The sequence below is a fragment of the Lactuca serriola genome, chromosome 5 (assembly GCF_051521515.1).
Source record: "Lactuca serriola cultivar US96UC23 chromosome 5, Lser_US96UC23_V15, whole genome shotgun sequence".
Lineage (NCBI taxonomy): Eukaryota > Viridiplantae > Streptophyta > Magnoliopsida > Asterales > Asteraceae > Lactuca > Lactuca serriola.
The window spans coordinates 271,293,723-271,319,384 of NC_136412.1; the positions used below are offsets into that span (position 1 = coordinate 271,293,723).

At 37.3% G+C, this 25,662-nt stretch overlaps 2 protein-coding genes across 2 annotated transcripts; both read left to right on the forward strand.

Moving 5' to 3' along the window:
• The first annotated feature begins 8,428 nt into the window (after window positions 1-8,428).
• On the forward strand, window positions 8,429-11,432 carry GLY3 (glyoxalase II 3). The gene is made up of 9 exons (XM_079002457.1): window positions 8,429-8,822; window positions 9,580-9,708; window positions 9,792-9,899; window positions 9,996-10,130; window positions 10,207-10,248; window positions 10,368-10,427; window positions 10,528-10,581; window positions 10,705-10,729; window positions 11,195-11,432. Exons 1-9 carry the CDS (start codon window positions 8,586-8,588, stop codon window positions 11,284-11,286), a joined length of 882 nt encoding a protein of 293 aa, XP_078858583.1. The 5' UTR covers window positions 8,429-8,585; the 3' UTR covers window positions 11,287-11,432.
• An 11,638-nt stretch (window positions 11,433-23,070) lies between these two features.
• On the forward strand, window positions 23,071-25,322 carry LOC145054299 (large ribosomal subunit protein eL20z-like). Its single transcript, XM_079002458.1, has 4 exons — window positions 23,071-23,484; window positions 24,170-24,251; window positions 24,798-24,912; window positions 25,019-25,322. The coding sequence occupies exons 1-4, from the start codon at window positions 23,268-23,270 to the stop codon at window positions 25,064-25,066; spliced, it is 462 nt and encodes a 153-aa protein (XP_078858584.1). The 5' UTR covers window positions 23,071-23,267; the 3' UTR covers window positions 25,067-25,322.
• Window positions 25,323-25,662: the final 340 nt, after the last annotated feature.

The window sequence follows — 25,662 nt, forward strand, 5'->3', positions numbered from 1 at the left end:
GGGAGCTCCGGTGTTATTTGTGAAGAAGAAAGATGTAAGTATGAGAATGTGCATCGATTACAGAGAGTTGAGCAAGGCAACAATAAAGAATAGATATCCGTTGCCAAGGATTGATGACCTGTTTGATCAATTGCAAGGTTCGAACTATTTCTCGAAGATCGATCTAAGTTCAGGATATCATTAGCTAAAAGTAAGAGAGCAAGATATCGAGAAGACTGCATTCAGAACTTGATATGGACACTACGAGTTCTTGGTTATGTCGTTTGGACTAACCAATGCTTCGGCATCATTCATGGATTTAATGAATAGGGTTTGTAATCCTTTCCTAGATAAATCTGTGATAGTGTTCATAGATGACATTCTGATTTATTCGAAAAGCCAAGAGGAGCATGGCAGGCACTTGCGAGAAGTGTTAGAAGTCTTGAAGAAGGAGAAGTTGTATGCTAAGTTCTCCAAATATGATTTTTGGATTCGATAAGTCCAATTCTTGGGTCACGTGGTCAACCAAGAAGGTATAATGGTTGATCCGGCAAAGATTGAAGCTGTGACAAAGTGGGAGCAACCGAAAAGTCCCACGGAGATCCGAAGCTTTTTGGGATTAGCCGGATATTACCGAAGGTTTATCCAAGGCTTTTCTTCGATCGCTACTCCATTAACAGCTTTGACCCACAAAGGAGCTACTTATGCTTGGAGTGATAAGCATAAAGAAGCATTCGAGAAGCTAAAGAAGAAGCTATGTGAGGCACCAATACTTTCTTTATCCGATGGAGTTGAAGACTTCGCTGTTTATAGCGATGCGTATGGGGTTGGATTGGGTTGTGTTTTGACCCAAAGAGAAAAGGTGATAGCATATGCGTCTCGACAGCTGAAGGAGCATGAAAAGAATTACCCGACTCATGATTTGGAGTTGGCAGCGGTAGTTTTCGCTCTGAAAACATGGAGGCATTACCTTTATGGCACGAAGTGCAAACTTTTCACTGATCATAAGAGTCTCCAATATCTCTTTAATCAGAAGGAATTGAATATGAGGCAACGACGCTGGCTAGAATTACTTAAAGACTACGACTGTGAGATACTTTACCACCCCGGTAAAGCTAATGTTGTTGCTGATGCTCTCAGTTGGAAGGTCAATCTTGAAAGGAAAAGGCCCAGAGCGTTGAGAATTGAAGTTGTCTCGACTATTTTGGAAAGTATAAAGAAAGCTCAAAGCGAAGTTTATGAGAAGAATGACCGAAAGGAGGAACGTTTGGGCAAAACGTTGATGTTCGGTGTAAACAGTCATGGACTTAAGGTGTTCCAAGATCGGATTTGGGTACCTAATTCCAGAGGGATAAGAGATCTTCTGATGGAAGAAGCTCACAAAACCATGTACTTGATTCATCCCGGTAGCACTAAAATGTATAGGGACCTGAAACCCTACTACTGGTGGCCGACGATGAAGCTTGATGTTGCAAAGTATGTGGCTGAGTGTGTGACTTGTGCGAGAGTAAAGACACAACATCAGAAACCGTATGGGAGTTTAGAACCTTTGCCTATGCCTATGGGTAAGTGGGAAGACATTGCTATGGATTTTGTCACTAAACTGCCCAGAACAAAGAATGGTCACGACATGATTTGGGTGGTCGTTGATCGATTCACTAAGAGTGCGCATTTCATAGCAGCCAAGGAGAAATGGTCTATGGAGAAGCTTGCGAATTCTTACGTGAAGGAAATTGTGAGGCTTCACGGTGTTCCGTTAACGATTGTGTCGGATCGTGATAGCTGTTTCACCTCGAGGTTTTGGAAAAGTCTACAAGAGGAATTGGATACCAAGTTGTGTTTAAGTACAGCTTACCATCCGCAGACTGATGGTCAGAGCGAACCAACGATACAAATGCTTGAAGATATGCTGAGAGCATGTACTATGGAATTCCTAGGTAACTGGGATGAACATTTACCTTTGGTAGAATTTTCCTACAATAATAGTTTCCACTCGAGCATTAAGATGGCACCTTACCAAGCTTTGTATGGACAGAAGTGTCATACGCCGTCTTGTTGGCTTGAGGCTGGGGAAAAACAATTTATGCGACCGGAGATGGTTCATCAAACTGCTGAAAAGTTGAAAATAATTAGGGAAAGAATGTTAGCAGCTCAGGATCGTCAAAAGAGCTATGCTGACAAAAAGCGAAGACCGATGACTTTTGAGGTTGGAGATTCGGTTTTGCTTAAAGTCTCGCCGTGGAAGGGACTTATAAGATTTGGTAAAAGGGGAAAGTTGAGTCCAAGGTTTATTGGACCGTTTAAAGTTCTTCAGAGGATTGGGAACCAAGCTTACAAGCTCGAATTACCCGAAGAACTGAATGGAATTCACAACACTTTTCATGTGTGTTATTTGAGGAAGTTCACGGGAGAAGTTCCCGATATAATTCCAATTTCTGAATTGAGAATTGATGAAAGCAAAAGGTTGATTGAAGAACCAGAGACAATTGTTGACCGAAAGACTAAGAAGTTGCGACGCAAAATGGTTGGGTTAGTGCTTGTCCGATGGAAACACACGAATGGGCCGAATCTCACCTGGGAGACGGAGAGTGACATGTTGAGTCGCTATCCGCATTTGTTTGTTGATGTGTGATTCCGGGGACGAAATCATTCTAAGGTGGAGAGAATTGTAACGACTGTGTTTTCGGGCTTGCCATTTTTAGCAATGTAATAGTCTAGGTTAACCTTTGTAACCCGTTTTGAAATAATAAGAGTGTATTATTTGAGTATTATGTGTTTTGTGCTTAATTGCTTAATTACGTGGTTTGATTAATTAAGAATAAAAATAAGCGTCAAAATTTAAGTGTAAAATAAACTTGATATCTTTGGATAACGTTGTAGTAGTTGAAACGAGGTTTCCGAATATATATAGAACGCCCAAATCTGACTTCGTATGAGGAAGTTATGATTTATCGAAGTTTCGGCTTAGCGGTATGCAGCCTGAAATACTCGATTTGAGATCGAGCGGTTTTTAGCCGAAGCAATCTAAACGAGGATCGAAGGTCTCGTTGTTGGTATCGAAGCGATGAAAAGTTAGGCGAGAACGGACGTCAAACGAAGAAGTTATGAATTTATAACGAAGTTTTTCTGTCCTGGCCTATTAAAAATAAATAATAAAAATAAAGTTAAAATTAGCCGACGAAGTCTAAACGAAAGTTGTAAAGCGTAGTCTCACCTTCGCGTGGATATAAAGAACGTCGAAACCGGAGTTCGTATGAAGAAGATATGAATTTCCGAAGTTTATTAAATAATTTGTATTTAAATTTAATTGGAAAATCCAGCATTATCCGAAGAGGAGTCATCGGACTCATCCGAAGTACGCCCCGCGTACACCGAGGAATGTCGACACTCGCACTCGAGCACTTCGGATACGTAAGCAGTAACGATTTCGGAGCAGTACACCCCGCATACTCCGAGGCTCCAGCCTCCTATAAATAGGATCCGAAGGCAGCCGACTCAATTGCTATTTTTCTCTCTTCTCTCTCCCGTTTTGCATCGATTTGCGTGCCAGAAATACCCCGAAGCCCCGGTATTATTCTCGAGCCCCGAAGCAAGTCCCGAGATCCCGAAGATCCTGAGAAGTGCGATTCCCGAGCCGAAGCTCTGCCCGCGAGAAGTTCGATTTTTATAGAGATCTTCCAGATCTGCTGAGGATTACTACTTCTGCAAGTCGTAGTGCTGTCCGATCATCTTCTGATCACGTGAGTGTATACTGCCTTTCATAAACACGATAATAATACAAGTATGGTTTGAGTGTATTAAGTATATTGTTGTTTATGTGTATAATTTTGTTGTTATAAGTGTGAATGTATATTCATTCTCTTCTATCTCATAGATCTGATTTACTTTCTATGAAATACGTGTTATGTGGGTGTGCCTCATCTGTTATGTGGAATATGTATTGAATGAAAATGATATACAAGTTTTAAACTATGTATGAAAATATATATTTTTATCTACTAATATGTTGGGTAGAACATGGGTAGATAGTTGGTGTGTAATAAACAGATGAGAGGCCTCGATGTTGTTGTTGTTGTTGATCTAGTTATTCAGCGGAGTATGGATAACGACCACGGACTCTTTCTAGACAGTCATGTGGAACGCTAGCAGGTTCATAACCTGTAGGTGTTGTGAACGATGTGTTCACTGGTGTACTCTATCCCCCTCATGGTTGCCTTTAGGATTTCTATTGTTGAGGAAACCCCTTAGCAGTGATGTCCGTCCCGATGAAAATCCTAGATTAGGTCCCTTGAGATAGATGTTGTTTTAGGGACGTAAAGTGAGGATAACGGGAATGGGTAATCGGGATAGTGATTGGTTGGTGAAATTAAATATAATTAATTTATTGTGGGTTGAAAACCCTATATGCTCACCAGGCTCCCAAGCCTGACCCACTCAGTTTTATTTGTATTACAGGAAGTGGCGCAAGGGCGTAAGATGGATGAATCATCGAGTTGTTTTGTTTACAAGTCTGTATATGTATATATTTGTTGAATGACTTGTAATGTTATCGTTTATGCTTTATGGTATGTATCGGAACATGACATCCCGAATTTTGATTATATAATGAAAATGCATCTCTTGATGAAATGCTTTGATAAATATTATTTTATCATGTTTTGTTTTGGGAACAAATTCCGCAACACTTTTAAATCAAAAGGATTTACTCTGAAATTATTTTAAAAAGCATAAATGAAATCGGTATTTTCTGGCCGAGATTTTGGGGATGTCACAAAAAGCATTTAAAAATGTATTTAAAGTGTGTTTGTAGGGGTATGAACTCACTTGATAGAAGTGGAGAATCGGGCAGCGCTTCGTTTCTAGGAAGGATCATTCTTGACGAAACAACGGGTTTCTGGTGAAAAGCCGGGCTTCACGCGGGCAATACTTTGACCGAAAAAGTTTAATTTCTCGGGAACTTCGGGACTTCAAGCCTTCGTCGGGATCTGGACGTGTAACTGGGGCGTCGGGGTAGTCTCGGGATGCTAAACGCAGAGTAAAAGTGGCCAGAAGAAGAGAAATGAGTAGCCTAAACCCGAGACCTTCGGTTTCTATTTATAGGGTCATTTTTGGGGTCTCACGTCGTGAACCAAGCTTATTCACGTCGTGAACTTGGTCGTCACTGCATAAGTCATCGCAAGTTGGGTCTGACAGACTCCAGGAGGCGTCAGCACTGAGTTCACGTCGTGAACCTCTGTTTCACGTCGTGAACTCTAACACAGTGTTGGGGTTCGCGCCCCGAACTTCAGAAATTCATAACTTTCGCATACGAACTCCGTTTTCGACGTTCTTTATATAGACGCAAAACTGAGATTATGCTCTACAACTTTCGTTTAGACTTTGTCGGCTAATTTTGAATTTAAATTTTATTATATTTATTTTTAGTAGGTGAGGACATGAAAACTCCGTCAAAAATTCATAACTTCTTCATATGATGTCCGTTTTCGTCTGTCTTTTTACTGTTGTACTACTATTGTCGAGATCTTCGATTCTCGTTTAGATTGCATTGGCTAAAATTCGATCGATCTCTATTTCGAGTTTTTAGTTGTTTACTACTATTTCTGAAACTTCAAAAAATCATAGCTTCCTCATACGAAGTCAGATTTGGACGTTCCTTTTGTGTACGTTTACGGTTTAATGATATCTACAACTTTCATTTAGATACCTAAGGTTGAAAAGTATTTTATTGAAATTTTGCGTTTTCTGCTTAACAGTATTTTACCGGTATTGTCGCGGATCTTCGATTGATCATAAATTCTTCGTTATAACTTGAATTTTAGTGTTCTTTATATTTCTGGAAACCTAGTTACGATCTCTACCAATTTATTTATCCCAATTAAGGTTATTGAACAATTTATTTTTGACCTAAATTTGACTGGTGTTACATAACTCGCTTCTTTCCTCCATGCAACCATAAACCTTAAACTAATATCCTACATCTGTGAACTGCAAATTACTATGTCTCATCTATATCCCTTATTGTTTCTCCTTCCATCTTCTTCCCTTTCTCCCCCTTCCCCTCTGTTTCCTCCCACTTTTTAAAATTTAAACTCAAGAAGACAATGTTAAAGATGTGAATTTTGAAAATGGGAGAATAATAATATTGTTGCAAAAAAGAAAAACTAAAAACTAGGCGTAAGTATTAATATAAGGCTATGTGGAGTGGTCACCACCAACTCACCAGAAAAGTGGTGCCACCTCTGCGCCACGTCACCTTCACCACCAACCCACTCCACTATGGAAATGGTCACCACTAACAACATTTACTTATTTATTTATTTTTTATTTTTTTTTAACATTATATTAAATAAATAACATATTTTATAAATAACATATTTTATATTAATTAAAACCACATTACATAATTTAAAACATAGAAAATTAAAACTAAAATACTAAAAAAAAAAATATAATCCATACTTAGAAAATTAAACCTAAATTATTAAAAAAACATCAAATCTAGTTGTGATATTGATCGAGAACTTCTTGTTGAATTTTTATAAACACCCTTAAATTTTCCGGGTCAAGATTTGGTTGCGGCACTATGTTTACGATTTGAAGATTGGTGAGTGCCAATTGTCGTTGGCATTGCTCCTCCGTTGAATCAAAATTTTTTTCTAAAAAATGTAGAGTTTTTTCAATTTTCTCTGCTAATACGTCATCGTTGGTTGATTTCCCGCTAGACGAAGCCCCCTTTCTCGCTTTGTCCCCATTCGGTGGTCGACGAAGATGGACGTCCGATGGACCCTCCCCCTCGGTGGTGTCGAACTCATCATTGAGGTCGAGGTTAGCACCGATGTCCGACTCGGACGTTCTCGGCCTTTTATTGGAACCGGTGGTAGATCCCAAATGCGCCGTTTCCGGATAAAGGACCCATTTTGGGCCATTGCGACAAACTTCCCACGCCTTTTGGTTGCCAAAAGGTTTACCATTGTTGGTAATTTTGTATTGTTGCAACGCCGTTGACAAAATGTTGAAATCGTTGCTACCACTTCGATGCATATTTTTTAGATTGTCAAATACGCCGTTAAATTTGGTACACGTCGCTCTAAGATCGTGCCATTTAGCATTGATTGAATCATATGTCCGGCTCGTTTGCCTTCCTAATAATGCGTGGAAGTGGTCTAAAACATGATTCCAAAAGCTTTGTCCCGATTGCGCGTTGCCGACATCCCCGTCTTGTGATATGGCAATCCAAGCTTTAGCTAAAGCTGCCTCCTCCTCCTCCTCGGTCCATTGGGTATTTTTCTTTTTTGTTGAATCTTTTGATTTTTTTTGCCTTCTATGACTTGGTTGTGTTTCTTGAACCCGTTCGTCGTCGTCTTCAATGTCGAGGTTTACGGGTTGAGATTGCTATAATGGAACTTGAGATGGTTGTGAACTTGGTTGTGGATGTTGGGAAGTTTGGGGTTGAAATCGCGAAGGAGGTTGTTGTTGAAAGGGTTGAAATTGGGATTGAACAAATTGTGGTGATGGTTGTTGTTGGTAGTAGTGTGGGTGGTATGAAAGATTGATGGATGGAGGTTGTTGTTGAACGGGGGATGATAACAATTGCATATAGCCAATGTTCGCTAACGAATCATTTGGAGTGTTTGGGGTGGGTGAGTTATTTTGGTTTGGATCCATAAAGGAAAGTGTATTTTTTGAGTGAGAGTATATGTGTTTGTGTTCAAAGTTTGTTGTGTGTTTGAAATGTAAAAATATGTTGATATATATAGAGAGAAATGATTGTTAGTAATTAATTAATTAATTAAATTTTTTTTTACAAACGGTCAAGAGCGTAGCAACTGTCAAAAAAGTTTTTCCCCAATCAAATCACCTGTCTTCGCCCATCTCCAGCTCCACGGAACAAGACACCCACCAGAAGGTGGGGCGGTGTTCCCGTGTGAAGGGGGCTGACATGTCCGCTCCCACGCGTCTTTCAGCTTCTGCTCCTGATAGCCTAATATACAAAATCTACTATAATAAATGAAGGTTTTTTTGCTATATGTCGTCTTCTCATTCATTTGGACACATGTCATTTTCTAGAATTTTTATATTTTCTATTTTCCACTTGTCATTTTATTGTATTTTTCATTTTATTAAATTAAAATTTCACATTTAATGTGTAAGGTAATATATATGTAAAGTATTTATTAGAAAAAATTTATATATGTAATGTATTCAATACATTAAAGTCCCATTAATTTTAATAATTCAAATTTTTTCCATTTTTCTTATAAATTCAAACTTTTCAAATTGTTAAAATTTTATATTTATTTTTTTAATTAAACCCATGTAATACATGGCTCTCACACCTAGTTGAGCATATACTAAACTAAAAGGGTTAAAATTGGAACACTATGTAACACGTGGACCAATAAAAGGAAGAAAACAAACACGCCAATCAACAGATTAGCCAACCGCCATGGCAGGCCAATGGAATCCCGGATTCCGCTCATTTGTTTATTCGCCAATTTGCATAAGAGAGCAGAAATCAAAGCACACGGATTTCACATTTCAGCGATCGAATTACAGCTGGTTTAATGTTGATATAGTCGCCATAAAATACAAAAAGAGTTGAAGATATGCTACGCTTTAGATGTTTATGGTTGTCTAGTTGTTCGTCACTACCTTTTAATCAACAATTTGCTCCTTCTCCAATCCTATCTTCATTAAGATCGAAAATGGCAGCGGTTTCGTACTCAACACAATCGTCATCATCATCATCAAAGAAGTTGCTGTTTCGTCAGTTATTCGAGAAAGAATCATCCACTTACACCTACCTTCTTGCCGATGCTTCTCATCCAGATAAGCCTGCTTTGGTTCGTAATTCTCCTTTTCGATAGTAAGATGAAACTCAATTATGCTTATTTGATTGTAATTTCGACTGATATTTGTTGTTCGTAGTACTTTGGGATCAAATCTCCAATTCCTAATTAAATAGAACTTAGGGTTTGGAATTTGGAATCGAAGCTACCTTAACTAATGTTGCTGTGGTTCCTGTTACTAGCTGTTGAGTTGAAGTCCCCAGTTACTCAAAGTCCACTGGACAGTGTTAATTTGTTCACAATTTGATGTTCCTAAATTGCGTTTCCCTTTTAAGATAGGAATTTAGAATTAATGATCAAATGTAGGTAAACTTGTCTGAACTGACAACTTTTTGGGACTAAGAGAATATCAAATTTTGCGTCCATCTGTTAACTTCCTGCAGTTTTTATTCAATAACGAAACGCATAAGAGAGGATATTATATTTGTATTCAACTTAAACATTCAGCTATTAGATATTTCATTGATGGACATAGAAGACTTTGATCAAAGAAGGCAAGTCCGTTTTTTAATTTGATTCTAATTGCTGGAGAACTTTCCTTGAGGCTTTACTAGTATCCTTAAAGATTCTACAGATCAATCCAGTTATAGATGAATTTTTACAGATTGAACACTCGGAGTTCTATAATTCATAAAGCAACTGCTTAAATTTGGGGAATGGATTATTCTGTAAAAGATACAGATACAATGTTATTTAGAGCACCATTAGAAACTTACTTACTTTAAGATAACAAATTTATTTGATGTTGCAGTTGGTTGACCCTGTAGACAGGACAGTGGAAAGGGATCTTTCTCTTGTAAAAGATCTGGGGTTGAAACTTGTATATGCTATCAACACCCATGTGCATGCAGATCATGTCACTGGAAGTGGACTAATCAAGGTATAAAAGTATAAAACAACAGATCTCACTTTCTCTTTTCTTCCTCATCAAGAAACTGTAACAGACAATCATCATATATGCAGACAAAAGTTCCTGGTGTCAAATCCATCATCTCCAAAGCAAGCAAAGCATCAGCAGATATTCTTGTTGAAGCTGGTGATAAGATCCAATTTGGTGATCTTTACTTGGAGGTAACAACCTATATATATATATTCTTTCTACTAATTTCCTAAAAGTTTTATTTTTGTCAAAATCTTTAACTAGAATTAATTATCATTTTCTTCAAGGTTCGTGCAACTCCAGGGCATACAGTAGGCTGTGTTACATATGTTACAGGAGATGGAGCTGATCAACCTCAACCAAGAATGGCTTTTACTGGTGATGCTGTTTTAATACGTGGATGTGGAAGAACAGATTTTCAGGTACATAATTTTAAAAGCAAAATAAATAGGGAAATTTTTTTTTTCAAGCATTGATTATTTTTTTATAATATTGCAGGGTGGAAGTTCACAGCAGCTATATGAATCTGTCCATTCACAGGCAAGAACATGGAAATTGACAACTGAAAGATGGAAGAATTAGTAGTATGCATTTTGTTGCTGATTTTATTTTTTTTAGGTTGAAATTAAATACTTTTGTTGTCATCTATTTCCACTCAGATCTTTACATTGCCAGAGGACACATTTATTTATCCTGCTCATGATTACAAAGGGTTCACGGTTAGTACAGATAATTTCATTTTCTTTCTCTTTTTTTTAAAAAAAAAAAATGTTTACAGAAAGTTGATGTTCATAGAAACTCTTGATCTTCATGCTTCAGGTTAGCACTGTGGGAGAAGAGATGCTGTATAACCCACGACTTACTAAAGATGAGGTACCTTGTTGCTACTTGTTTACACCATCTAATAATATTTGAGATTTGTATTTTTGTTATGTATGAATAAAAGATTTTGTTTTGGTTTGTTCATACTAATTTCACCTTTTTTTGTTTTTTCAGGAGACATTTAAAAGCATCATGGAAAGTAAGTAGATTAGTGTAGTAATGTTATATTTAAGAGTAAATTACTTTTTTTGGTATAGCTGATTTTTGCAATTTTGGTCCGTTAAAGTTTTCCAGTACAATTTTGGTTATTGTATGTTTTTTGTTCATGTTCCAAATAAAATGGTCTTTGAGTAAAGATTATTTTTGCAATTTTGGCCCCCAAAATATTGTCATTTTATTTGGAATACGGACCAAAATCGTTTCAAAACCTCAAATAAGGACCAAAATTGCAATAGAAAACTTTTGGAGACCAAAATTGAGAAATCAGCTATACTTATGATAAAAAAAATGTAATTTACTCTATATTTGATAATAAAATTTCAAAAAGTAGATGAGTTAGAGAAATATTGTTACTACAAAACTAAGTAGGAAAATAACTAAAAAGATATAATATTACTCTTTAATGCATACGAACATCTATTTCTAATTAAATTCCTGTTAACAGATTTGAAGTTATCGTATCCAAAGATGATAGATGTAGCAGTGCCAGCAAATATGGTTTGTGGGTTGCAAGATGTGGAGTCAAAAGCTGCATGATAATTGATAATATTTGTATTATGCCTTACTATACAAGATCGAACTGCATATAGGAAAAAATAAAATATAGATTTGTAAATAAGAAGTTTGCGAAATTCGCAGCTTTAACATTCACGCGTCAATGGATGTTTTAAGACTTGTTGTAACTCGATGAGCATAAGCTATGGGGGTGTTTGGCTTAGCTTTTCACAGCCAAAAGTCCTTTTTGTAAAAGAAAAAAAACAAAAAGATGTTTGGCAAACTAGTAAAAAAAACATCTTTTTGGAAAAGTCAGGATTTCCTGACTTTTTATAACTTTTTGGAAAAGAACTTTTGAGCTTTTAAAAACTAAGCCAAACACGCCCTATATATGTAATGTGTCGAGAAGAAATGAGAATAATCAAACACACACATAAAAAGACACAATATTTACGTGGTTGATATGACATACGTCCATGGGCATGAGAGAATATTCTTATTCACAAGCTTTAAATAAGTATTACAATATAGTACATAACCATTGAAACCCTAGTTATCAAGCATTATATATTGGCAAGTACAATGTAAGCCCTAGTTAAAACCGTGTTAGGCCTCTATTCCATGAGTTGATCGGCAACCAAGCTAATAGTCTGTTAGCTAATGGTCAATTGATCAAATGGTTAGTTGCCTCTGATGATTTGATGGTTTTCAATTTATCAAGTCGCATTTAACGATCTCCACCTTCACTTGTGTAATAAACCAAAAAACTACAAATTCTGCTTCCCTTGCTAGTTTGCCTCATATGATCTTAACTCCTATAAACATCTACCAAGTCCAAGCAAAGCTTGAACTTCTCAATGGGCAACGAATCTGTCAACATATCAAATGGATTCTCCTTGGTGAAAACCTTTATTCTTCCAAAACATCCCTGATGAAATCCAACCTCACATCAATATGTTTGGTCTTTTCGCGATAGATCGATTCTTTGCAAGATACAAAGCACTTTGATTATCACAAAACAATATGTGTTTCTCCACCTTCAAACCAAGACTCTGAATGGTAACATGTAACTATATGCACTCCTTTATTCCATCGATCATTGACCAGCTTCAGTTGTAGACAAGGCAACAATAGGCTTCAATGTTGACAACAATAGGTTTGTTGACTTCCACCTTATAACATATTTCAATAAAGTGAAGATATAACACGTCTGTGATCTTCTTCTCACCATATCACCACTATGGTCCGAGTCTGCATATCCAACCAAGTCATTATTTCGAATGTTAGCACCGTACATCGGGAAAATATTAGTCATTCCCTTCAGGTATCACATAATTCATTTGATTTGACCGCTTCCATGTGAGCTTTCCCCAAATTACTCATAAACTTGCTTATCACATGAACTGCATGAGCCAAATTAGGTCTAGTACAAAGCATAAAATACATGAGACTTCCAATAACACTTGAATATGGTACCATACTCGTGTAATCTTTTTACTCATTTGTGGTGGGTATAATGCTTTGATCAAGTTTAAAATATGATGCCAAAAAAGTTCAAATGTAACACCCATAAAATTCATGCCAAATTTGAACCTTTAAAAACATTTCAAAACCATTAAATCATTACAAACTTGTTTTCAAAATGTATCATATCAGAGTTTCCCATAAACATAAACAAAACAGGAGGAGCTGTACGATCACGCTTTTACCTTGTTGCGATCCCATGATGTACCTGAAACAATAAACTGAAACCGTACGCCCAAAAGCTTAGTGAGTTACCCCCAAAATACCAACTCATATAACCATAATCATGTCATATCAACAAATACAGAACAACATGCACAATGAGCCTTAAGCCTTCGCAGGGCCTTCAGCCTATCTTGTAACGCCCGCAAATTCGGGCTAGTCAATTTAGAAACAATGAACGTCAAAAATGACTTTTTGATGGAAGATTATTTAGAAGGATTAATCTTAACCAAGTTATAGTATATGTAACAAGGGCTCCGTACATATAAAGAACGCTGAAATCCGAGTTATAACAAAGAAGTTATGACCCGTCGAAGTTTTACGGCTAAACCGATATGACACCAGGAATCGTAAAAAGTGAATTTACGATAAAATACTTTTTAGCCTTAGCGATCTAAATGAAAGGCATAGTATATGTTAAACCGAGAATGTGCATAAAAAGAACGTCCAAATCTGACTTCGTATGAGGAAGTTATGATTTTTCTAAGATTTAGCATAGCAATGCACTACCCGAAATTTGAATTTTAGATTGGTCGATTTTTAGCCAAAATAATCTAAACGAGAAATGGAGATATCGTTAATAGGAGTTAAACGATAAAAATACAGTCGAAAACGGAGCTCGTATGCGAAAGATATGGACGAAGCTTAGTCACTACTCTTCGAGCGCGGCGAATTCGATACAGTTTTGTAAATCTGAGATAGAGTGAGAATTAGCCGACGGGATCTAAATGAAAGTTGTAGTACTCGTAAATACCGACATGTGGACATAAATAAATTCGATAATAGAGCTCGTATGCGAAAGATATGGACGAAACTTAGTCCATACTCTTTGAGCGCGATAAATTTGATATAGTTTTGCAAATCGGAGATAGAATGAGAATTCGCCGACGAGGTCTAAATGAAAGTTGTAGTACTTGTAAATACCAACGCGTGGATATAAAGAACTTAGAAAACAAAGCTCGTGCGCGGAAGATACGGGCGAAACTTAGGGGCTACTCTACGATAAAATCCCTATAAATAAATGATGAATCCTTCATAATTTCTTCACACCATAAGCCTTTCTTTCTCTTTCTAACTTCTCTCTAGATTCCCTAAACCCCTCCCAAGTCTAGGGAACCTCCCTAGCACGAGAAGGAAGCCCCGTAGCGCCCGACGGCTCCGAGAAGAGAAGTTTTCGGCTCGGAAACGCTGTTCCAGCAAAGCTCGTTTTTTTTTAATAAAAACCCGCTGTAAGTGAGCTACGCCTACGCTATTTTTAATATAGCTTCTAATTAATTGTAGTAACATTATTAGGACCTTAAAATAATTATTTGGGCTATTATTATGAGTTATATAAGAGTGTTGTTTAATGTTTATATAATAGTAATAATAGCTAGACTATTAATTAGTCTCAGTGAATATTAGACTAAACCTTAGCGATAATAATGCTAGGTTTCGTTGAAGGAAAATAGAATCGTTAAAAGCGAAGCGCTGCCCGAGTTTGGAATCATCACTTTAACAAGTGAGTGCATAGTTACTTTCATCTTACACATAGATATGAAGTATTTTATATAAATTACGTGCTATGTGTGTATACTGTTTGAATATTTGTTGTCTATGTTGGATGAAATGTTTTATACATGTTTTAAATGATCTAAACTGTATATGTATTTTATATCTACAAAATGTGTTGGGTAAAACATGGGTAGATTAGAGATGAGATAAATAAGGAGCGATGAAAGATGAGATAAATGATGAGCGATGAAATATGAACGATGATAGATGAGTGGTAAAATATGGTGCGAAGCGATGAGCCAAAACGATGAGCCAAAGCGATGAGCCAAAACGATGAGTCAAACGATGAGCCAAATGATGACCCAAGCGATGGCCCCGTCATCTAGCAGAGTATGGATGACAACCACAGACTATTCTAGACAGTCCAGTGGAACACTAACAGGCTCGCAACCTGTAGGTGTTGTGAACGATGTGTTCACCCGGTGTACTCTAAAAACCCATTGACAGGTATTACAAGTGGACTCTCGAAAACGATAATGTCAATAAACGAGATAAACCCTGGCGACTATGCAGTCTTAGTGCTGATTCCTTAGGATACTCCTTAGGAATGAATGAACGAGGAATATTTGAATCTTAGGGTAGATCCTTAAGAGTAAAGAAGATAATGTGGATGGGTAATTGGGTTGATTGTTTGATGTTTAACATAATAATTATATTATTGTGGGTTGAAAACCCTATGTACTCACCAGGTTTCCCAACCTGACCCACTCAAGATTATTTGTATCACAGGTGTCGATATGAAGCTACTTTACACTGAGGGATTTAAAAGAGAAGTAGATCACTAGTGTAAATGAATGTAAGTTCTGTTTATGCTTATGTTTCTGTATTGACGATGACATCCCAAACGTTTAAAAATGAATAAAATACTTTTCTTCGAAAATGCTTTGATAACATATTTATCATGTTTTACTGGGAACAAATTCCGCAACATTTTTATTAAAAGAGGTACTCTGATTTTTATAAAGCATAAAAAAAATTGATCTTTTTGGGCCGTCAAAATGGGGATGTCACATATCTGGATCGCTCCCGAGCCTTCGGCATGACTGGACCGCCTTGCAGGGCCTTCAGCCTATCCAGCCCGCTCATCGAGTATATTGGCCTTCAGCACAAAGCAGGACCGCCTCAACCCAACCCCCAATCAACAAGCATGTGCACATAAATATCATATACTAGCTCATATCAAATAATAGTCAAACCGATCTATCAGATCATTAATCATAGCAACATCCCACTAACCGGGATACAGACCTAACTGGTGACTAACATAGCATCATCCAATGACCAGGACACTGACCTAACCAGGCTACTAATCATAAGCATATCACCATCCTAACTACCAGTATGTAATTAATAAACATATCATGCCATAAACGTATACAATCCATAAAGGGTCGGCCTTGGTGCCTTAGACCCATTGATATAGTAAGGGTAACTCACCTCACACTATCGACTCGAAGATAACTCAAACTCTCAGATCGTCGGCACAAACTCCACCACCTATATCCATGCTTGTAAATTTCCAATTTCCCAAAATGTCCCCAGAAGTCAACTTGTCAACCCTTGGTCCAAGTCAAATTCATCGGTCAAGGTCAACAGTCCATGTTGACCTCAACTCGTCGAGTACCCTCAGCTACTCGCCGAGTTCCTTGCATAACTCGCTAACTCGACGAGTTCCTTTCATAACTCGCCAACTCGCCGAGTTACTAGAATGACTCGTCGAGTTCTCAAGGTTTGCGGCCGTAAACTCCTTGGCCGACTCGTCGAGTTTCCCTTGGAACTCGCCAAGTTCATACATGTCCAAAGGACCCTAGCCGACTCGCCAAGTCACTCATCTAACTCGTCGAGCCCACGACAATCTTCATCGGACTCGCCGAGTTGACCATGTGACTCATTGAGTCTCTTCAGTCCTTCATCCATACAGATGCTTTTTAAGCCATGCTAAGGTTCCATATTGTAGATCCAGCTTCCCAAGGCATGTTTATCATGTAAAGTTGCAAACTTTACGTGCATGCAAAGCTCTAAAGTCTTAAAATGACAAAACTAAGCTTGCAAAGAAGTCTTACACTTGAGGGGAGGTTCATACTTACCAAAGCTGACAACTTTATGGACTTAGAGACCCAAGAGAGTTTAGATCTGAAGTTGCAACTTCAGATCTTAGCTCAAACACAAGAAAAGCTTCCTAAAATCCATCAAAAAGAGACCTAGAATGAAAGGAAGCTAATATAACAGCTTAATACCTTCCAAAGGATGCCAACTGAGGTAGATCTTTGATTCCCACGCGTTCCTTGCTTCTAGTTACTTGTTCCCCAAGCTTTTCTCACCAAAATTTTTTCTTCAAAGCTTAAGACACACAAATGGAGCACACTCACACGAGCTAGGGCTATGGAGTATCAAGAGGCTGAAAAAGGAAGGGTGGGGAGGCCAATGATCCTTTAAATAGGGTGGAAAACCCCGGGAATTAGGGTTTCATCCTCCAGCTCCTACTTGTCGAGTCCCTACTTGGACTCGACGAGCAGGTCACTTAAACACGTGGACCAACCTGCTGCTACTCGACGAGTCGGGCAACCAACTCGTCGAGTAGACCTTGAAATCAAGAAAAATCTTATATCAAAAATCAATAACTGAGAATCAGGGCGGTACATCAAACATGTTTGGAATGATCAATATAGAACGATTGTAACACTTTCTCAATGCAATTTTGTTGAAAAATGTATATCAACATGAGTTGCAAACTCCACATGATCTTTTACGCGAGTACTTGCGATCACCCGGAGGGTATACGAACTTTGCTTATGACACAATCGATTCATGAGAGAACTGTCCTGATACTTATCACAAAGTTTCACTCAAAGTCTAATAACAGTCGTTTGATCGACAACCTCTCGCAATACTTCAACCGTCAAACTTAAAAATATAGCTTTATTTTTAGTGTATCATCCATGTCTTTCGATAATTTTTCTTCTCCTTCCCAAGCAGCTTCACAACCCCATTGAACCAGAAAATCCCTCATCTTCACCTTCCATAAAAACAAAGTCGTTCAAACATTAATTTTCTCCAACTCAAATTTAACCGATAAAGCAAACCGTAGCTCTGATACCACTTTTCAAACGAGAATAAGCACACACAAATACAATATTTAGGTGGTGCGGTCGATATGAACTACATTTATAAGCAGGAGGGGGTATTCTTATTCATAAGCTTGAAATCGGTATTACAATACAATACAAATCCATTTAAACATTAGCTATCAACCATTATATATAGACAAAATACAATGTAAACCCTAGCTAAACCGGGTTGGGCTTCTATTCCTCTAGTTGGCCAACAACTCGGCTAATGGTCTTATCAGTTGATGGTCTACCAACAAGTAGTCAAGCGACTAATGGTCAGCGAACTAGTGGTTATCCAACTACTGTTCATTCAGCCGCCGGTCATCTAACTAATAGCCAACTAGCTATCGGTCAGCTTGTTGATGATTTTTAATTCTCAAGTCACATTTAACATTTTGTGTTATTTTTCATGTAGTACCTTTGGGGTGGGGGTGGGGGTGGGGGTGGGGGGGGCTTTAAAGGCCATAACTTGTACATATAGCTCATGTTAGACATGAGCAAGCAATCAAAGAAGACAAGAAAAACAGATACACAAAATTTACGTGTTTCGGTCGATATAACTTGTAACGCCCGTGTTTCTGGGCTAAAACATTAGTGATGGTGTAATAGTCTAGGTCAACCTTTGTAACTCATTTTGAAGTAATAAAGAGAAATTATGTGAATATTATGTGAATTATGTGCTTATCTGCTTAATTATTATGATTAATGAGTTAAGGATAAAAATAAGCGTCGAAAATAAATATTACATAAAGTCGATATCTAAGGATAAAGTTGTAGTGGTCGAAACAAGGATTTCGGAGATATAAAGAATACCGAAATCCGAGTTATAACGAAGGAGTTATGACCTGTCGAAGTTTCGCGACAGAACCGGCACGACACTACGTGACGTAAATAGTGAATTTACGATAGAACAATTTTTAGCCTTAGTGATCAAAACGAAAGTCGTAGAGTTCGTTAAACCGAGAGCATGCATAAAAAGAACGCCCAAGTCTGACTCCGTATGAGGAAGTTATGATTTTTCTAGGTTTCGACTTAGCAGTATTCAACCCAAAACTCGAAATTTAGATCGAGTGATTTTTAGCCGAAACAATCTAAACAAGAATCGAAGATCTTGTTGATAGTAGTTCAACGATAAAAAGACAGATGAAAACGGACGTCAGATGAAGAAGTTATGAATTTTTAACGGACTTTTCCTGTCCATGCCCGTTAAAAATATAATATTAAAAATAAAGTTAAAATTAGCCAATGGAGTCTAAACAAAATTTGTAAAGCATAATTTCACCTGCGCGTGGATATAAAGAACGTCAAAAACGGAGTTCGTATGCGAAAAATATGAATTTCTGAAGTCCGGAGCACAAACTTCGAGACCTAATTGCGTTCACGACGAGAATAGAGTGTTCACAACGTGAACTCAGTGAACAAAACCTTTCGAGCCTAGAAGACACACGGAAACCCTATGGGATGACCAGGATCAAAAGTCACAACGTGAATATACCTGCTTCACGACGTGAATGTGAATTTTCAGCCTATAAATAGGAATCGAAGCTCTCCAGATTTGGTTGCCATTTTCTAACCTCTCTCCTAGTTTTTTCATCTTTAAGCCCCTCTACACTGCCCCGACACCCCGGTTACATATCGACACCCAAAGCAAGTCCCTACGCCCCGAAGATCCCGAGAAAAAGAGTTTTCGAGCCGAAACTCTGCCCGCGTTAAGCCCGGTTTTTGAGAAAACATCTTGGTTTCATCGAAGAATATTATTTTTAGAGCCGAAGTACTGTCCAATCGTCTTCTTAACAGGTGAGTGTGTAGTCACTTTCATCTTACACATAGATATGCAGTATTTTCTATAAAATACGTGGTATGAGTAATTATATTGTTTGTTTATTTGAGATGAATGTTGAATGAATGTTTTATACAGGTTTTAAAATGTGTATGTATTTTTATCTACAAAAATGTTGGGTAAAACATGGGTAGATAGTTGATGTGTGATGAAATAAAATGATGAGAGGCCTCGATGTTATTGTGATCCAGTCATCTAGCGGAGTATGGATGACGACCACGAACTTTTCTAGATAGTCCTATGGAACGCTGACAAGCTCGCAACCTGTAGGTGTTAATGAGCTTGAGTTTTCATTTGTTGTACTCCATCCCCCACATGGTTGCCTTATTTGACATAAATTGCTGGGAAACCCCCAAAGCAATGTTGTCGCCCTGATGAAAATCCTTAAGTTAGGTCCCTTGTGATAGTTGTTTTAGGGACGTAAAGTGAGGATAACGAGAATGGGTAATCGGATTATTATTGTTTGATGAAATTAATAAATTTATTTATTGTGGGTTGAAAACCTTATATGCTCTCCAGGCTTTCAAGCCTGACCCACTCAACTTTCTGTATTACAAGTAGTGGACCTAGAGCATAGTTGGATGGTGAAGAAAGATTTTTGGATTATAGGCCAGTAGTTGTAAATAACTGTTCTAAAGCTTATAATGTACTGTTTATGCTTTTGGTCTGTATCAGAACATGAAATCCCGAGGTTTTGATATATAATGAAAATATATATTTCTTTAAGAAATGTTTTAATAAATTTTTATCATGTTTTGTTAATTTTAGGGACAAATTCAGCAACATCTTTTAAAAGATTACTCTGATTTTATTTTAAAAGCATAAATTAAATTGGTCTTTTCTGGCCGAGAAATTGGGGATGTCACATAACTTGTAATACTTATATCAGAAAACTCTAATATGTCCATATCATGGGGTCTCTGCCTGCACACCCTATGAGATAAGTGTTTGTCGTGTACGACTTCAGATATAACGGCTCCCAACTAACTCAAAACACTTATTCATTCGAGATTGCCATTCGGATTACTTTACTTTGTTATGCCTCGTGTTACTTATTTTATTAATCCATTTAACATGGATATGTATATTTTAGAGTAAATTACACGAATGGTCCCTATGGTTTGGAGTAAATAGCATGTTTAGTCACTAACTTATTTTTTTTTAACTCGGATGATCCCTACTATATACTTTTATTGTACGTTGGGTCCCTACCAAACGTAAAAAGACTATTTTGCCCTTAATGATATATTTTTATTTTCTTAATTATTTTTTATTATTTCAACAATTATTAAATAAAATAAATTATTAATTATTGTTTGCCCACCCCACCTTAAACTTCTTCCTTTCTCCCAAATGGACGAAACTACCTAGTTTTCCGACACTAGCTCTGGTCACCATCTTCAACCACATATTTGATACACCATAAACTCAACACAAACTGCCTAATATTCAACCATAAATCAGAAATACATCTAAAATCGAACGTGTAATACAAATCCAAAACAAAAATCCAATCTGCAACTCAAATTCAAATCCAAAATAAACATGAAATTTAAATCGAACCAACTACTCAAATCTAAATCCAAAATCAGATTTGCAGCTCAAACTCAAATCCAAACACCAAAATCCCTCTAGCGAAAAACACAGATACAATCCAGATGCGAAAATCCAAATACAATCCCATATGAAAATCGATTAAATAAATACAAGCCTAGGCAAATCAATATACAAACAAACAAACCTCCATCCACGAGTCGACCCTAGCCTCCATAGCTAGTAAACAATTTACAGATCAAACAATTTGTAGATCGAATGAACCTTCAGGTGTCAATCGTGTAGGTAATCAAATCGAGCAAGCTTTAGGTGGCGCTTCAGGTGGTGTTTTGGTGTTTGGATCGGTGGTCGGATTCGTGTGAATTACTTCCAGCGTTCATCCAACTTACTTAGATTGGTCGTATGTAATAGAGAAGGAAGTGAGTAGAGTGGTGGGTGAGCTAACTGTAGTCTTTTCTGGCAAGGTAGAGGATGACAGGACCAGAAGGTGGCTTCACTAGAGGTGAAAGTCGGTTATGAGTGTTCAAAAAACCCATCTCTAAGAAATCATTTTCGGATTAAGGTAAAAGGGTTTTAAAGGACAAGATGTTGCTAAGCTTCCATACATAGAAGGGGTGGCATAGGCGATGTACATTGGTGGTGGGATCAGCGGATGCTAGTGGTGGTGATTTGGCACTCGCCAAGGGTGTTGGAAAAAAAGGTGTCGACAGGTTGAAGGGGGAGAAAAGAGATTAATTGGAGGTGGAAGGCTTGTGATCTCTCTCTTTCTCTCTCACTCACTCTCTCTCTCTCTCTCAACCCCAACATCATAAAACCTTACATCTCCTCCAACTCCACCTCCACCATTTGCCACCATCATCGCCCTCATTTGCCCACTTCTTCGACAACAAACCCCCACCATGAACCGGTGCTCCGTTGTTTTTTCTCCCCACCACCACTACACCTTATTCTCCATGTGCTACAACCTGTTAGAAAAAGTAGGGTTTGTAGTGGAGATCTGGATACCACTTGGATCGTGTGAACACTTTCCGAACTGATATTTCTACCATATGCATTGGTTGCAAGAAATTCAGCATAGGATAATCCAAGAGGACACTTACGAATTTAAGCGCAGAAGTTGTAAGCCAAATTGCTAGAAGGAATCTGTGTTAGTTTGATGAAAAACGAGAGCTTAAGAATTTCGTGTGTCTTCTCAAAGAGAGGATCCGTTTATATAATAAACGAGATTAGGGTTTCTATTAGGGTTGGCCGTCATGGGTTGCTTTGGAAGCAAGCCAGGAAATCCGAAATTTAATGAGGATTTAGGGTTTCCAAAACTGACGAATTTCGTCAATTTTACCATAAACACCTTCAAGAATTCGTTTTTCCGACTATGTTCTCATATGTATTTTTCGAAGAGTTTTTGGGGCGCTGCCCCTCGACCCCACCCAGGGGCTTTGCCCCTTGACCCCGCCAAAGGGGCGCCGCCCCTTTGGAAACCCCGGACCTGAACCGACTTCTAATTCAGTCTTATATATGTGTGTACTACGCACAAACCCGTACATATATTAGAGTACAAATTATGAAGCCCCTTATCTCACATGTTAGTTCTAGTTACATAAAATAACATGGTGACACTAAAATCACCAACACAAACCATATATGTCTCTCTACACAACCACCATCATCCACCAAAATGAAAACGATAATGACGACGACACTAGGTACTAGATTAGAGTAGCCATTGCTGTAATCTCTCTCTATTTCTTTCTCCGCTGATGTCAAACCTTTGGCGAACTAGGGTTTTAAAAAAAAACGTAAAACCTTCATAGTGTAATTTTTTTAGTCATTTCCTATTAGACATGGACTTATACCGCTTCAAATCAAAACACGAAGACGGTTTGAATGAAAAAAGAAAAAAATAAAGACCAAATGTGAAATTTTGGCAAATCATAAGGGCTATTTCATTGATTTGTTCAAATCTTTATAATATACTGTAATAGATAGAGTATAGAATACAAATGGAGAAAATGTTAATCTGTGATTGCTCGGTGGTACTATTAGTTTCTGTCCACGTGTCCAGGTCCTATCAACCAACGCTATACAAGAATTTGCTGTATCGAACACGATTACAATTTACAATCCATTTCTTTGTGATCCAAAGATCTAATCTAGAACCCTAGAAAACTTTGTGTTTGTTGACTTTGCTCCTTCCTTCGATTCCGTCTCCAAGATAAAGTATGAGTGAACCTGGAAAAGATGGTAATCAGCAGTACTACCAGCATCACCAGGATCAGCAACAACCGCCGCCGCCTCATGAGTACGGTACTTTCCAGGGCGTTCAAAACTATCCTCCTCCTCCGCCGGTAATCGGCTTCCCTCAGCCTGTTCCACCTCCCGGATCATCAGGTGGACCTTCGGTCAACCCTTATGTTCATGGCTACCAGGCTGTCCCAGGTACGAATATGTCAAACCCCCTTAGATCAAAGTCAGACACCTCATCGATACGGTTGTTTCTTACCTTTTACCTGAAAATTCGCAATCTCTTGTTTACTTGATCAAGTCAAACAAGTTACAAATAAAACAGAATTAGCTCCAGTATCTCGCAAAACGCAATGTGGATATTCGGACTTTTACATTGAATTTCAAAGAGCTAGTGTACTAAATTCTTGGATTCAATTATGGATCACAAACTATTAGATAATTCTTGTGAATCCAGCTGGTGTAAATAATTGTTTTTTTGATGAAATTGTATGAAATATATATTTGCTGTCTAATTGATTCCAATTTTGAGCCCCTTTCTGATGCTCTACATACATTGATTATTCATCGTCCAACACATCTCTGATCTAATGTCTCTTGTGAGTTAAAACTGTGAGCCCTTTATAGGTTTTTGCAGGCTTATAAATATAATAGCTTCCTACCATGATTTCTTAAATTTGATTTAGATATTACTGAATAAATCTACCATCTTGGGGGAGTTATAATCATCACATCTAGTTCAACCCTAAGTAGATATTGATGTCTGAGCCTCCCTTTTTTGAGTTTAAAAGCAGGGGTGTTGTTGACAGATATCATCATTGCTGAAAAGCTCAGTTGATTGGGATGATAAGTTATGTAAACATTCTATATGATGTTCCAGGTTATGCAGTTGCTGAAGGAAGACCTGTAACTGTGAGAGAAGGTCGCCTTCCTTGCTGTGGTATTGGTATTGGATGGTTATTGTAAGTTGCAAAATTTCTCCTTCATCATAACTTTTGTTCCAATTTTATAAAATAACATGTCATAAAATAAAAAAGGGACTAAACAATAACATATGTTTTACTTTCAAATTAATTTATTGGTGGCTTTTAAAGGATTCCATAAAAGTTTAGTATTTGTTTTTAGTGTGTGAGAATGCAAGTATGAAGCTTTTTCTTGACTATTGCTTCAAAGGCAATTCTTACTTTTTCTTTTTTTATATGTGATAGGGCCTTTTTGTTTAGCCTTTTTAAAGTTAGTTAGTACATAGTGGCTCTTGTTAGTCATGTTATCAACTAATAACTACTAAACTTAACTTTTGCTAACGTTTTGGGTTTAAAAGTTGGAAAAAACAACTCATCAAAAAGTTTAATTTGTTCCACCTAAGTACCTCAAACTTAAATACTTCACATATGAATATCTGATCAAATATTTATAATTTTATTTGTATATATTTGAAATGTTTTTATTTTAAGTTGTATATTTGTATGTCTGAATCATAGTATGGTGTATTTTTTTTTCCTCTGAAGGTTCATTGCTGGTTTCTTCTTTGCAATGATCCCCTGGTATGTCGGAGCATTCGTTTTACTGTGTGCTGGATATGATGAACGCGAGAAACCTGGATATGTTGCATGCGTAATTGCTGTAAGATTTATACAATTTTATTAAAAGCAACTTTTTAAAATTGTTTTATTCAAAAAAAGATTAGAATTAGATCATTATTTTAGTAACCTTTCCTTTCCTGTTGCAGGCTATTATTGGAACAATTGCTGTGATTTCTGGTGTTGCAAACATTTGATGTCGGTTGTACAATAGATATATGGAATCAATCAAGTTGAAGTTTTTTTTTTCTTAAAAATTTAATTTAAATGGCTGTATTATGATGTGAATTTGTATGTGTATCCATCCAGAATGAAGGTGATTATTGTACTTGCCTTGTGTATAAACATGACCCGTATACAAAGAATTATGTCTAGTATTTCTAATTGTATCTTGTAAGTTTGTCAAGGAATCCCATCTTTAAATAGCCATTTGCGGGAGTTTTTATGTTTGCATTTTTTTTCTCATTTGAGTAACAGTGTTTTTTTTAGGGTTTTTGACACCGTAGCACATCAATGTTTGGTCAATTTGCATATTTAGTCACTAATTTTTTTTTTTGTGCTCAATTGATCCTTAATGTTAGTAAATACCGGCTAATTAAGGGAATGTGAGAAAATGTTACCGGTTTAGGGGTTACTGCCGACGTGTATTGGCTTATGTGGACAACCATTTGATTATGTCATCTTATAACATGGAAACCTTCATTATATTGAACTGTTGCCGTATATTGGCTTATGTGGACAACCATTTGATCATGTCATCTTATAACATGGAAACCTTTATTATAATGAACTG

Excerpts from the sequence above, each read along its gene's own strand:
- GLY3 (XM_079002457.1), top strand. The coding sequence starts at position 8,586 with ATGCTACGCTTTAGATGTTTATGGTTGTCTAGTTGTTCGTCACTACCT. Across the intron at positions 10,131-10,206 it reads GTGGAAGAACAGATTTTCAG|GGTGGAAGTTCACAGCAGCT; the intron begins GTACATAATTTT and ends ATAATATTGCAG. Across the intron at positions 10,582-10,704 it reads CACGACTTACTAAAGATGAG|GAGACATTTAAAAGCATCAT; the intron begins GTACCTTGTTGC and ends TTGTTTTTTCAG.
- LOC145054299 (XM_079002458.1), top strand. The coding sequence starts at position 23,268 with ATGAGTGAACCTGGAAAAGATGGTAATCAGCAGTACTACCAGCATCAC. Across the intron at positions 23,485-24,169 it reads TGGCTACCAGGCTGTCCCAG|GTTATGCAGTTGCTGAAGGA; the intron begins GTACGAATATGT and ends ATGATGTTCCAG. Across the intron at positions 24,252-24,797 it reads ATTGGTATTGGATGGTTATT|GTTCATTGCTGGTTTCTTCT; the intron begins GTAAGTTGCAAA and ends TTTCCTCTGAAG.